Consider the following 15,949-nt stretch of genomic DNA (forward strand, 5'->3'; position numbering starts at 1 on the left):
TAAATTTTGAACAAAGGTGAATGAGTTGCTTTTAAAAATATTTAACTGTTAAATTGTCAATGTAAGATAAACATTATTGCGTTATTTCGTTTCATTACTTTCAATAACCCCGTCATCACGCTTATTTTTTTTGTTGCTTGTGCCGAATAAGTCTGGACCGAATCAGCCCGTTAACGTTCGGACTCTCGCGTAGCTTTAGTGAGACCTTACGCCATAGACAAACGCGAGAAGTCTCATTGAAGGAAAATTAATCTTATAAGTAGCAGTCAGCTCACCTATCTTGGAAGCTCAGGCAATAACCTGCGTTATGATTGGCCGCGAAAATTTCGGTTTACACAGGTCAATAGCTTCACTAGCTACGGTAAATAGGTTTTGTTTATGCCGCCATTACGCGTAACTTACCTGGTTACTCGGTTGCATCCGACCCATGAAAACAGGTGACAAGACCGGGATTATGTACTGAGAGGTTGTTTACAGTTACTGAAGCTGTAGCACGGCTTGTGAAAAAATGGCGAGTGATATTACGGGTAGCTGGGTAAGTTAAAGATGTAAATCAGACTACATAGTTTATTTCAGTCACAAAAAATAGCATATCAAAGGTAGAATAAACTGCATGTATGATACCATGAGACATGAGGCAGTGAAAGTAGGGTCAAAAGAAAATCGCCACATCATGACACTGATATAACAAATGAGATAACTATTTTGTTATTTTAATTAGGTTGTATGACACATTATTTGCGCAAAGTCACAAAAAGTCGAGAGATTATATATGCTCGAGGGAAATCCCCCACTCCACCTTGCTTTATAAAAAATGGGGAGGATTTTCTAAATGTATTGACTCATTTAATGAAGTAAGACGAGGTAGAATTTTTTTCTAAAGCAAGGGGAGAATTTTCTAAATGTACTGAATCATTTAATGAGGTAGGTCGAGCTAGAATTTGCATACATTTAGAATAAGAATCGTGAGTAATTTTAGAAATTAGAATGATTCTTGTTAAACCAGCTGAATATGCATCAGGTCTGATAAGGCATTTAATTTAGTGATATATTGTGATAGTTTTAAGCATTCTTGGAAATTACTATTATGTATATGTTAGTTGATCTTGTGTCCATGTTTAATTCATTACACCAGTCAAATGTATCTTTCCTGGATATAAATGACTATACATTTCTTTCTTGTAGCTGTTCAGCTTTTTGGGATTCTTTCAGGAAAAGCAAAATATGATAATTCCTATTAAGATAGTGATTGATTCTGGAATACAAATCTTGCAGGAAAAATAAACTATGTGAATTCCAATCAATATAACCATTAGTTCTTTTAATTCTTCAACTTTCTGGGACAGAATCTTGAAGGAAAAGTAAAATATGTTAATTCCAATTATTATAGACTTTAATTTGTTAGCATAACCTAAGAGTCAACAACAGTGTAAATGTCAAATGTACTCATAAACCATTGAGTTTTTCAGGCTAGAACCATTAACCATTACCAAGTCTGCATAAAATGACATGAACAAAATATACAAAATATCTTCAGATGATTAAAAGCAATGGTTAATCTGTCACAATGAACCAATCATCAATCTTTAAATTTTCATTTATTCTGAACACTACTTAGTATGTATGTTTGTTTCCTTCTGCCATTTCATGGGTTGAAACAAAATTTATGATGAGCTTTATATTTAGAAGGCCTAGGTCATGTTGATGTATGAAAATTTCTTACAAAATCAAACGGTTGTGGCCACAGTGTGATTTAGATATCTGCTCATGTGTAATGAGGTATGCTTTATTCAGTCACAGCATACTGGTGGGGGCATTTACAGCCTGGGACCCAAGAGATTGGCTTTGAGACTTGAGCCCCACTAAATCCATTTTCCAATTTATCAGAGGTCTGCACAACCAGATAGCCTTGATCCCGATGAACCAATCTTGATATGGATCCATGTCTAATTTGCATTATATTAATGAGTGCCTTGATGTTTATGACTCAGTCTTGATGGTTGCTGTTGGTGATCATAAATATCTGATCTTCAAAATATTTTTTTTTTAGTATTTTAAATCCACCTGCTGCTTTGAGGCAAAACTGAGACTTGGATTGTGCAAATCTAGTGGAATTTGAATATAATGTGTGAAAAATTGCTGTTTTTACTGTAAACTTACCTTGAATTTTTTCTTTTCTTCCTTGAGATGGGTAGGATTCTTTGTAATGCATGTAAAGTACCTGTTAGTGAGTGGTGCTTTTCCTATTAATCTGTGTGTCTCAAGCATAAAAGAACACAGTTTAATTTTTTTTCATATGTTTGAATGATTCTATAATGAAAGTGATTTTTTTTATCATTGTCTTTTCAGTTTCCAAGTGGCTATCATGGACATTTCAGAAATAAATCCAGAAATGACTTTGTAAATGAATACAGACAACTAGCCAAACCTCAACCACCAAAAAGGTTTTTACAACGAGCAAGAGTAAGTTTATATCTATTATACCTGATGTAAGATCTGGTTAATGGGCATTTAATATGGTCTACATTTGAAAAATGTAATTTTTCAGTTGTAACAAGTGAATTTTATTTTTCATCAGATGTTGAGTTTGCTCGAACTGTAGAATAGTCCCTATTAAAAATGAAAGGACAGAACATGGACTTCTACAGTATAAAGTTAACATTTATAAAAGTTGCTTATTGTGATATTTATAGGACTATTTTCCCAGTAACTTTTCAGCACCATTTTTTTTTGTCCAGTATCAATAGCCAGTAACAGTTGCTGATGCACTAGATGATCACCTACATAAATGTCTTGAACTTTAATTACACTTTTATTGATTTTCACTTCAAGTGTTTCTAGGGTTCTCTGGATGTAGAATTCCATTAAAAAACCATATTATTATGTATATCTATATTATGTGTATTATTATTCATAATTATAGTTCTGCAGGTTATTTAGTTAATAGTATCTTAAATACTAAATTTCTTATCAGTAGTAAGTTTGCACTGTAAGATGAGTCAGGTATCAAGTGTGTTTATTCCTTCATAAAGTTCCAAGGTTTAGTCGTACTGTTAGTACAAGTAAACATCACAAGATCTGACAAAGATATGAGTTTTAGTGAGAGGCAAAGATGACCTAATTTATGATTAGTTGGTGTTAGAACAGCTGATCTGTTTACTGATAGAGTGATTTGAAAATACCACGATGATTCATTCAAACCTCATATTGCAATCTCTCTAATACATATTGGTATTATATATAATATAATTATTTTGTAGAATAGGCATTCTTCGTGGTACTATCAGTCACGGAAGAGTTATATTGAGAGGTTTGATTCATTTATTTAATTTAATCATTTGTTGGAGTTTGTGTGCTCTAAAATTCATTTAACTCATTAACCCCTGGCACCACGTTTACGTGGCAGGAGGTAGTAGCCTACTACCAAGCTCTGTAGCATCAAGGTCATGTATATACACTAAAGTGGGTGGTATTATAGAAAGTTAGATGTAAGCTCTATAATGATGCCAGATATTCTGGAAGTTTTAATTGCACTACAAAATAAAGAGGGATAAACCTCATATTTTGGTCCCGATTTTTTCCACCAAAAATTCACCTGTGGTCAGATTCCAATTTTGTGTCCTGATTTTAGACTCTTTGGTCTCAGATCTAAGGCAGACCAGTCTGAACTGCAAACAGACAGATGAACTTTTTCAAAAAGTAGGACAAGATGGGCATTTGGAATAAAGAGTAGTCGCACTTTAAAAATGATGTGTCCGTTAAGGAAAAAAAAAGAAAAAGAACTCCAACTTTTACCATTCTGCTTATGCATGAGCAAAATAGCCAATATAAACGATGTTTCTAACACAACTAGGCATTAGGCTAATAGAAAATCGTTTGAAAGTTGATGTATTAGGAAGTATTCAGAAATAGCCTACAAAATGTGTTTCCTACTCGCATTTCAGGGAAAAATGACAAAAACCTCCAGGGGTTTATGAGTTAAAGACTACTTGGACATATAATATTTGTAAGGAATTACTGTGAATTCATTTTAAGACTTTGGATTTAAAGCTGTCACAGGATGACTGTGAATTCATTTAAAGACATTTTGGGATTCTAACAATATTTTTAAATATGGATGAATGAAAATTTGAACAGTCAGGTCCTCAGTATAGAAGTTGTTTTTGGTTGCAAACTTCTCTTTTGTATCAGGCATGCAATGTCAGGGTTGTCAACCAGAGTCCAAGTTATTGTAAAAGGTGGCTTGTGAGGGATGTTTCTCATCACATAATTGTATCAAGAGAATGGGCTGTGGACATTTTTAACAAAAAAAAACTAACAGAATTGATGAGGGTGATGGTGGAAGGCACTGCACTTAAGTATTTTCATCTGAAAACTGTTGTGGAAAAGTGTTAAAATTTGTTTAAGAAAAAAATGAAGTAGTATGCTGTGTTGTTTAAAGAACTACACATGAAAAATTTGATGGAATGTGATCGTTTGTTACCGTATATACTGGCTTGTAGGTTGTGTCGTACTGCAAACAACAAAGATCTGATCTGCCATAGTATAATCACTTGCAGACCAGGATATGTGCTGTTTGCTCTACGGATTACACCTAACAAACTGCACAGATCCAGATCTGCCAGCGCATTATTTGCTGGCAGATAAGGGTATGCACAGTTTGCAGTTGGATGCTACTTATAAGCAAGTATATACAGTACATCTTACAGTGTCTTGGCAACTTTATTTATTTTAAATTGATTTATTCTAATCAAATAAATTAATGTTCACTTTAAAAAAAAACATTCCTGATTCCTTGTAGTTGTTTTTCTTTGGGTAAAGAGCATTTCCTATATTCATATCATTCAGAATCCTGCTTGCCTATTCCAGTGTTGCACTAACACTTACAAAAAAGGTAAAGAGTCCTCTGTGTTTACAGTTATGTTGTTCAAGAGTTAAATATTTGACTCTGCCAAGCATAACCAAACACAGCAGAGTAATTTTTTTGACTCACTGCCCAATCTAACGAAACACAACAAAGATAATCACTTCTGTGTTGGATGTTTTCCCACATTGACAACTATCACAAATTAAATTGAAGTCATGAAAAATAAACTGGATGTGAGCTTATTTTAGATTTAAGAAACTGATCCAAATTGGTTTAATTTGAGGGTCAAATATTTTATTTTAAAATTTCCAATTTTCTGTTTTTGAATGAGAAAATTTGTGTTAATATAAATGAGTGTTTCAACTTAACCTCCTTGAACCTTCCCTTAATCCACAGGTGGGTATTGCTTTTGTTAATTTATTCCTTCCAGTATTTAATTGAGTACAATTGTCCATGCAATTATCAGAGTTGTGGGTCATTGCCTAATACAATTTAAATTCATGGATGATATCTAATTGAATAAATTATCTTGTAGTTTAACTATTGAGAAGTTTGTTTGCAACAAACTTAGTTAATCTATGGTTAATTTATTTTCATGATAAATGTATTGGGAACAATTACATTTTCATTATCATTAAACAAATTCGACGTATATTTGAAGGAATTTACACGTGTTACATTTACTTTGACCATATGTTTTAAGGATTTTACATATGTTTAATTATTTTGGCAATATGTTTTAAGGATACATCTATTATATTTATCTTGAACAGTATTTAACATCTTTGCCTTTCATATTTTTTATCTTAAAATGCTTCATGTTTAGATTTATTTGGAAGGGTTTATCTTCCTAAAGTTTTTGTGGAATTCTTCATTTTTATGTTTTTAGAACTTTACTTTTAGTTGGCGCAATATAACCATTGTCATACTTGGGTGCTGCTAAGTGCTACTACATACATACATACATACATACATACATACATATGCATTCATACATGCTTGCACGCACACACATACATATATGACTTGAGGAAGTGGTCAAGAATTATATTGAGTTTTCAGATTTGGCGTGGTGGTTACCATGCTCACCATGAGAATTAGTGAAAGAATATATATCATCAATACCAATTCATTTACCCCATGCAATTCAATGAATTAAAGTCAGTATGTGATCACTAACTCATCAACTCAAACAAAATACATGAATCTATGAGCCATTCATATTGACACTCAAAAGTATAAAGTGTGAATTAAGGTGAAAGCCATACTTTAATTAACACACAATACATAGGTTCAGTATGAATGCTATTGTAAATATAAATAATCTTTGGCATGATGGGGGCAAATCCTTTCACAGCACACTGCACCAGCTGAGCTCTGAATTTTTTTTCTTTAGGAATACTTCAGGAAGAGAAACTTGGGGGAGTTTGTAGGGTCATGAAGAGTGTCCAACTGTATGTGGAGACACAAGGGGCTGATATGAGGTATATAGGGACACTAATAACTGAAACTCGATAAGTCTGATCCTGATGATTGCTATGATAACAAACATCAGCCAGTACTCCATACATGCACCATAGGAAGTGGGTATGAACTATATTGCATAATAGTTAAGTACATTTAAGTACTGACACAAATTGGGGGTCAAAAGCAAAGTTGTGAATGCATGAAACTTGGCAATGGCCCAAACGAAGTGAAGGAAGCCCTGTGACTTCAGAACAGTGTGACTGTAACGAAGGCCCCCAGTTAAAGGAAATGTAAGGATAAATAACGATAATAATGACTGAGAATGCAATAATGTGGAAAATGCATGAACTAGGTTTCGAACTGCATGATAATCTTTATGTGCCTAAGGGTTTCAATATTAGATATATGTATTAGATAACCAGTTAGGAAGTCACATGTCCACTAATAGAAGATACAGCTGAAATGACAATGTAGCATAGGATGTAAAAATGTATGACTGGCATGAACAGTTATACAATGTCTCTGAAGTTTTCCAAAATTGCATGATGGTATCACTAAGTAAAGAAGTAGGAATAGTGCACTGATTGACACAAGTGTGAACCGACAAGTGAGGCACATGCTGTGACATCTGCCTCTACACAAAGCTAACTCTATCGGGGTGCACCTGAATATATCTACAATATACATTAGAGGACCATCGATCCAAGGTTGGATCAGATGGTCTGAAATTCCAGCCTTAGCAGCACTGGTAGCTGCCCCGATGTGGAAGGTGTGTCCATTATAGCGATGTGAATCATAACCTAACATGAGCAAAACAGCCTTAATGGTAGCGATAAAGATAGTTCTACTTAAGGCACAACCATTGTCCATGAGGAACAGTGGATCACAAAGGTGAGCTCCAGCTAATATCTAATACAATGTACCTCATCACATGTAAAGGACATACAAGGACATCATAGTTCATATCATTAATTCTACTGAATAAACATGCCTGACACAAGACAATATTCAACTCCTCAACAACTAAAACATTGAGGTAATGTACATGTACATTTATTGATATGGTAAACTCCAAGCAAAAATAGCAATGCTACTCCGAGAACTAAGCAGAACATGTGCTAATGCCATTTTACTGCAGAAATATACATGCCATTTTACTGCAAAAATATACATGTGTAATGAATAGAAATAGCAAAAAACCAAGGTGGTCCCTGCAAAGTCTGAGCTTGGATATTTTGTGTGTAACATTTGATAGTGAAAGATTACAAATGGCCCATTCTTTTTGGAATTTATTTCTTAGGTATGTTTCATTTATATTTTTCCTTATATTTAAGAGGGTGGGGGGGTATTTAAGCGGAACATGCATGTAGTAGTAAAAAAGAATGTTGATTCTATTTGTGGCAACAGAAGCTGCACACAGTACCATATGTACTCGCTTATAAGTCGAGTCAAACTGAGGAGTGGCATCCCTTATATAGAACAAATTGGAGAAATGAAGTATTTGTGCTGATCAATAGGGCATACATATCTGACCGATGTATACCTCGTCAAGGGTGAACCTCAGCCAGAATCACTAATAGTAGGACAGATTCTTGTCAAGTGATCAACATTCACCTTACAAGATGAAAACTTTTAATAGGAACTCAGTTAAATAAACTTTATGATTATCGTCAGCAAGAGAAAATCTTGGACGTTCAAAAGGGATGTAGTTGCAGTTTATATAAATAGTTTTTACTCTATATTTTAAGGATTTTTATTGTTTACCTTGATCTTTTTGTTGATGTAACTTTTGAAAGAATTTTATCATCTTTATTACTTTGTATTTTGAAAGGTTGTGTTTATCTTCATTTTTGTCTAATTTTTACATGAATTTTCGTATGTCCATCATAATATTATGTTACATGTATAATGTTGTCTGTCTGTCTGTCCATCACTCCCTCCCTCCATCTGTTACCAATTTTGTTTTATGCACAGTATCTTGAGTTCTGTACCATCTGTAGTTACCAAACTTTGAGGATGGTTTGCACTTGGTGTAGAAAAGAAACATAAGAATTACAGTGTCAAAAGATCGAAGATCAGGGGGCCTGAAAGAATAAAAATAGTTTCTGCATGATAACAGCAGCAATTTAGCATGTAATGGAACCAACTTTGATGATAGCTTACACTTGAAAAGAAGAAGCCTATTGAATTTTAGGGGTCAAAAGACAAAAGATCATTGTCACTGTGGCTGAAATAAAAAAAATGGTTTTTGCACAGAATCATCAATCCTCATCACAGACCTAGACCAGACTTTTTTGAAGGCTTGTGTTTGATGTAAAGAAGACGCCTCTTGATTTTCGGGTCAAAGTTTATTAGTACATATTGAAAGAAAAAAAAATGGTTTCTGCACAGAAAGTTGAGTTTTGGACAACGTACCTCTTTCAAAGTTAGTGGATGACTTACACGGGGTGGGGGGACAAGATGACAAGGGTCAGAGTCACTGTGAATGAGAACAGAAACATTTTATATAATTTCTTATGTGTTTAGGCTCAAATAAACAGTAACATAAGAAAGAGTGAAAACAACATGCTTTGAAAAATATAACAAATAATTTATTTCCCTGTAAAAATGAAAAAATATGAGGATTTATGGTTTCCAGAATCAATTCCAAAAATAATACAAGAATAATCCATGAATAAAATTTTTGAAGTCCTAATATTGAAATGTTCTAATGATTCCAAGTTCGAGTCCCGATGAAGAATCCAAGATGGAAGGCGATGACGTATGCTGTCACATGTACTGTGTTGACGTCTACAGTTCCTTGTACAAACACAGTAATTTATCCTCCGGTCTTGGAAATCCAAATAAAATTGTCAAGAAAAGTCCTTGTTCAAGAGTTCTGTATAAATAAAATAATATTTCCAGAGAAAAAAATTAATTTTCTAAGAGTCCAAATACTCTGAAGAAAAATTAACATATAACTCAAAAACTCAAAAACTCAAAACTTCATTGCTGGGAACAACAGAAGAAAACAACTAGACATTAAGTGTTTAAAAGCCTGGACTCTGAGATCTCTCTAAACATTACTATTAATACTAAGTATTTTACAATTTTGGAATTGCCTAATTGTGAAATAGAGGATAACATGATCATGTTTACATGTAAAAGTCACATAGCTCCTGTATGTACAGAAAATAAAAAGATTCCAAAACCCACAAACAATCAAATCAAATCAAACACAAATCAAATATAAATTAAATCGAATATATGTAGCAAATTCTAGACTTAACATACCATAACCAACATTTGCATATTTACAAAGAGTCAAAGTCAATGCAGTTTTGGTTTGCAGAATAACTATTGTTCTAGAATAAGTTCCCATACCAAACTTTGTGGATGGATTGAACTTTGGGTAAAAAAAGGAGACTTAAAGATTTTGGAGTTAAAAGGTCAGAGGACTTGGTCATGGTATGTCTAATAAGAAAATATTGGTTTCTGTACGTGTAGTTTAGTGTGAAAAGTGCCTGCATCGAGGACTGTTGAACATGGGATAAGCCTATACTGTGCCTATAATGATGCTCTTGTTTATTTTTACATTTTATAGACTGTAACTGTTAATTGGAACTATATTGCCAGTATTGTGCTGACATGTCATTGATCCATTTAGATACATACACAAAAAACCTCTTTGTTCCGATTTATAAAAATCTTTTCTTTTTGAAATTCATATTTAAAATATTTTGTTTCCTTTTTTAGCAAAAGCATCAACTGTAATTGATGATACTGTACATCATTTTTATGTAATCTTTCACAAAATGAACACTTTAACATCCTTATCAGATGAAAGAGACAGGATATATGTATAAAGCTTAAAAGGGTACAGATGTGTCAAACCCTCAATTAGCTACCCTCCATGCTTAAACTATTCTAAATCATTCGTTTAGTGGTTTTATATAAGCTTTACAAATGGAGGATTACCACATGTTGAAACATTTATGTATGCCAGTGAAATGGTGTCATATAGAAAAGAGATCTGTTGGCCTTAAAATTTACATACAAATGCATCCCACACAGAGATGGTATGTATAAATCAATAAGTTGATCCTGTGCATTAATGGTTGGGTCTCGTCTTTCATTTATTAAGTCCTTAAGAACATTTTTCTACAAATGAAATTGTTTGGAAGCACTGTGACTCCTGGCAACCTGTCAAAGATACTTCCATTTATCTAGCACATAATCAATAATGACAGCTAGTTTTAACAAGCATTTCAATGGGAATTAACATTGTGCTCTTGCATTTTTGGGAAAACTGTATATTATGAAAGTCTTTTTCCTTTTTTTTACCTGAAATAACCAGAGATGTGAAGAAGACACAGGCTGAAAGAACAGTATTGTATTAGCTATTTACTGTGTAATATACATATCAAATTGCTCTGTATTGACTTTCAGGTGATATCTTATTTGATTAGGTTATAAGAAGTAAAAGTATAGTACAACGTGTATAGCAACCAAACATTGGCGGTTTTCTATAGCTGCACGAGCAACAAAAGCTTCTACATGTAATCATTTACAATACCGCCACTTTCACACTTCTTTAATATTGAAAATTACACATGAAGACGGTGTTGAATATATAATTGCAGACAAGTCATTGTGTACACATAAAGCATATGCTTTTACCTGTCAGTTTTCTCATGAATAGTGTCTTTGTATATTAACTGTTAGTTTTCCCATGAATAGGGTAAATGTACTTGAACTGTCACTTTTCCCATGAATAGGGTATACTTTGTATGCTAACTGTTAGATTTCCCATGAATAGTGTATATATGTATATTAAATATCCATTTTCCCATGAATAGTGTATATGCATATTAACCGTCAGGTTTGCCATAAATAGACGATATGTATGTTAACTGTCAGATTTCCCATATACAGGGTATCTGTATACATGTATTAACTGTCAGATTTTCCATGAATAGACTATATGTATGTTAACTGTCAGATTTCCCATGAACAGGGTATCTGTATACATGTATTAACTGTCAGGTTTGCCATGAATAGACTATATGTATGTTAGCTTTCAGTTATCCCATGAACAGAATATCTGTATACATGTATTAACTGTAAGGTTTTCCATGAACAGGGTATCTGTATACATGTATTAACTGTCAGATTTTCCATGAATAGGATAAATGTAAATTAACTGTCAGGTTTTCCATGAATAGGGTCAGGGATTGAAAAATCCCTTGCTTGGAACCATAAAAAATTAATGCTGGGCAACAATTTTTCCCAATGTGAAAGTCTAGCCAGGCAACTCAGAAAATATTTTTCAAAAATTATCATGTTAGAACTTAATGGAATTTATATATTTTTTTCAATAATAAACATTTGATCATAAATTGTCCCACTGGGTACCTATAGCTGGATGCCTGGATTTTTTTCCATTTAAGTCTGTAGTTGAGTGTTGTGTGATTCCTGTAGGTAAATAGCACTTATTCACAAGTGTCTGCTACTTTTTATTTGATTTGGTACATATGTTCCATGCTACTAACCCCTTGGAGTGAACCCTTAAAGAAACAAGACTTGCAAATGCTTGTCTTTTATCAACATACCAGCATATGATAGTTATATTGTTCACCTTTGGCTTAAGAAACTGAATGATCTAGTAGTACACTTTCTTATTGGTCAGCTAATAAAAGGGGAACTCACTGTAGAGCATGATAGTTACTTTTCTTGGCTAACTTAGCTAAAGGAATATGGCATTTATAAAGAATCAGACCAATTGCAATTGTTGTTGCATACTATATTGGCTTGTAGGGTAATAGCTTTGCAAAAATCACTTGTGGAAAGTTTAAATTTACCAGACAATTTGGAAAATGAGAATAACAGTACTGAAAATAGTACTTGTACCTTATGCCTTGAAAAATTGCTCATTCACAAAATGCCATTCTGTTAAAGTATATGCATACAAGAAAGAGTCCATATTATGCTTGAAAATATGACCTTTTAGCCGCTTTTCCCAGGGGTACATAAGGATGAAGAACATTAATTGCATATACAAATTTTGGTGAAACATCAACTATGATAACTCTCCTGAAATCAATGTAGATGCAATTTAGGTAATTGGTACATAGAGTCCATACTACCCGCTGAAAATTTGATCTTGCCTGCTACAGACAGAATCCAAAACCATTATCATCTACTAATTGTTTGTGACAAAATCATACCAAATATGATGTCCTTTCCCAATCCATGTAGATGGTTTTAAGGTGAACTGAGTGAGGCATGGACAGATGGTTATCACAACAGTGCAAATATAACAAAGCTTTTGATTTACTAACTCATTTGGCAAAGTTTGACAGTCATATCACAGTTCCTAATTTTATTTAAATAGGAGACATGTTTGAAATATAATGAATCATGATGCATTACTAGCAGTACAAAAAAGAAGTTAAATCTATCTTCTTATTTGAATTCATTTATGTTAACAATTCCCTGGCAACATATTTGGTTATGATAGTTAGTTTTGTTGGAGAGATTTCCATTAATCCTCCTATGCCTCATGTCCATTCCATTTTACCAAATATGCTTGTATCGCTAATAACAGCAGAAACTTCATGGTCTTATTAAAATTAGCAGCAAAGTATAAATCCCAATAGATGTTCAGGTAATATTAGGTAAATTATTAGAACTGATGTTACTTATTTCCCTTGAATATTGTTCCTCTGATGGTAATAATTGGCAAAATAGTAGAAGATACTTTTAAAAAGAAATCAGTGCAATAATTCCTTTAGTAATGTTTCAAAATTTAATATAAATTCTCTCGTGATGTACAAGGGAATGAAACTTCAAACCAGTATTATAAAGATAATTTGGAGCAGCATTTAATGTGTAAATCCATATCACTGGACTCTCCAGACCATCAGTATTCTCAATCCTTTGATTGGCTTTTTGCTTTAAGAGTCTCCCAGAGAGTTCCAATGTTAAGAGCACTTTTCAAAATATAGTAAGTAACAAGCAGGTTTTCATAAATTTCAGTGAGTCATAGCCTTTCCCAATGGGTTGGAGGGCAAACCCTGTGCTAATATAGTTTGTGTCAGCAACATAAAACCCCAGCAATCATCCAGTTATTTGTAGTGGTGGAAAAATAACATTACAAATAACCATACAATAAGATGATGATCAGTTTACTCATCTAAATAATCCAAAGTTATTATGGAGTTTAGTTTTTGTAAGTCCAGACTATTCAAACATTGTATTGTATTCATCTGCAGTAAATTATAATAATTTTGTAATGTCTGCCACATACATGTACTTTAAAAGTACTTGCTCTAATAATACTTTTTCTTTCTCTTTAACCCAGCAACCAGCTAGAGGTCATGCATTTTCACACCATGACAACAAACAATCTTTCCTGAATGATGCGCTGTATTTTGAAGAGGTAAGTGGGTTTTTATAAAACTCTGCAGCACATCATTTAGAATGTAACTTGTAGCATTAAAATTCTTAGCATGTATCTTGTAGCATTAGAAGCTTTAGCATGCCCCTTGTAACATTATAGAAGCCTTAGCATGTACAATGGAGCATTAGAAACTTTAGCATGTACATTGTAGCAATAGAAGCTTTAGCATGCCCCTTGTAATATTATAGAAGCCTTAGCATGTACAATGGAGCATTAGAAACTTTAGCATGTACATTGTAGCAATAGAAGATTTAGCATGCCCCTTGTAACATTATGGAAGCCTTAGCATATACAATGTAGTGTTAGATGCTTTAGCATGTACAATGTAGCATTTGAACTTTAGCATGTACAGTGTAGCGTTAGAAGCTTTAGCATGTACATTGTAGCATTAAAAGCTTTAGCATGTAGATTGTAGCATTAGAAGCTTTAGCATGTACATTGTAGCATTAGAAGCTTTAGCATGTACATTGTAGAATTAGAAGCTTTAGCATGTACATTGTAGCATTAGAAGCTTTAGCATGTACATTGTAGCAATAGAAGCTTTAGCATGCCCCTTGTAACATTATAGAAGCCTTAGCATGTACAATGTAGTGTTAGAAGCTTTAGCATGTACAATGTAGCATTTGAACTTTAGCATGTACAGTGTAGCATTAGAAGCTTTAGCATGTACATTGTAGCATTAGAAGCTTTAGCATGTAGCATTAGAAGCTTTAGCATGTACATTGTAGCATTTGAAGCTTTAGCATGTACATTGTAGCATTAGAAGCTTTAGCATGTACATTGTAGCATTAGAAGCTTTAGCATGTAGCATTAGAAGCTTTAGCATGTACCTTGTAGTATTTGATGGAACTCTTGATTTATTATACAAGAAAATTATCATGATTCGTTTTTGTTAAGAATTATAATTGCCTTTTTTCTTATTATGGGACAATATAGGAAAAAGTTGTTATTTTACATTATTTAGTAACATGAGCACATCCATTCATAGTGCTTGAAGGAACCAACTCAACAAAGACCAACCTCGTTCTCACTTGGTATTGGCACTAATTAGCCTATCTAATGGTGTTTCAAGGGAACAAACTCTATAGAGACCAGCTTATGTATTCCACTGTTGGTATTGGCCCTAAATAACCTTCCTAATGTTGTTTGAAGGGAACCAATTCTGCATTAATCAACCTAATGTATCCCACAGTTGGTATTGTTCCTGAATAACCAATCTAATGCTGCTGAAGGAAATCAAATTTGCAGAGACCAACCTAATATATTCCAAAGTTGGTACTGGCACTCAATAACCCACCTAACAGCAATTTTCAGATAAGAATTATTTAGTAAATGTTTACTTGGTACCTGATGAGAGCTGTTCAGTGGTTTATCTGCAAATATAGCAAGTAGATGATTGTTACATTATTCAGTATTGACATTATTTCTGTCATACACATACGGAATTTGCACATAGGGCTTACGTTAACAATTCCTACTTGAAAAGCTCTTGGACCAACACAGAGAGGTAGTAGCTGCTGTATATACCTGCCAATAAGACCAGTCCAATGGCAAACTGCATGATCCTTATCGTCTGGCACATTTTGTGTCTATGCTGCTTGTTAGGAGTAATCAGTAGAACAAACAACATAGACCCTGATCTGCAGGTACATTATGCTATGGTAGATCAGGATCTTTGTAGTTTGACATTTGACTCAACTTATAACTGAGTACTATTGAGTAGGGATCAGTTATGGAATATCCTTTTTTCGCACTGGAACTTGTGAAGTTAATATATTGATTTGTCTAAAATGGTCTCTCATTTCATGACATTCATAACAATCTGTTACAATAAATTTTAAAAACTATGTATACTTACTTGTCAAGTCTAAATGCAAACTTCATAGACCCAGATTGGCTGTCTCATAATATGCCAGCTGATCTGGGTCCACAATGAAAACTGCTCATGTTGAAAAAAGTTCATACTACCTTTCTTGACTCAGTTCAGTAATGACCACTATTGTAAAAGTCTGTAGTGATCAGTAATTTTCATCTGGAAGTTTTTTAATGACATTTAAAGTACAGAGTATTCAACAATCAGGATTTAATAGACTGGTTAAACTATATATTAAATATAAAAAAAAAAGATAAAAATTGACTGTAATTTGAGGAAATGTACCAACATGACCACAATG

The 15,949-nt window shown here is 33.5% G+C and overlaps 1 protein-coding gene across 1 annotated transcript in view; it reads left to right on the top strand.

Annotated features, from left to right (window-relative positions):
• Nucleotides 1-236: 236 nt before the first annotated feature.
• LOC149796182 (uncharacterized) overlaps nucleotides 237-15,949 on the top strand; it is a 35,811-nt gene continuing 20,098 nt past the window's right edge. Inside the window, exons 1-3 of the mRNA XM_089966129.1 lie at nucleotides 237-535; nucleotides 2,350-2,463; nucleotides 13,677-13,754. Of these exons, the coding sequence (XP_089822255.1) occupies nucleotides 509-535; nucleotides 2,350-2,463; nucleotides 13,677-13,754 (219 nt within the window). The 5' untranslated portion in view covers nucleotides 237-508. The remainder of the gene's footprint in view (nucleotides 536-2,349; nucleotides 2,464-13,676; nucleotides 13,755-15,949) is intronic.

The sequence above is a fragment of the Sinohyriopsis cumingii genome, chromosome 7 (genome assembly GCF_028554795.1).
Source record: "Sinohyriopsis cumingii isolate HCF-2022 chromosome 7, ASM2855479v2, whole genome shotgun sequence".
Classification (NCBI taxonomy): domain Eukaryota; kingdom Metazoa; phylum Mollusca; class Bivalvia; order Unionida; family Unionidae; genus Sinohyriopsis; species Sinohyriopsis cumingii.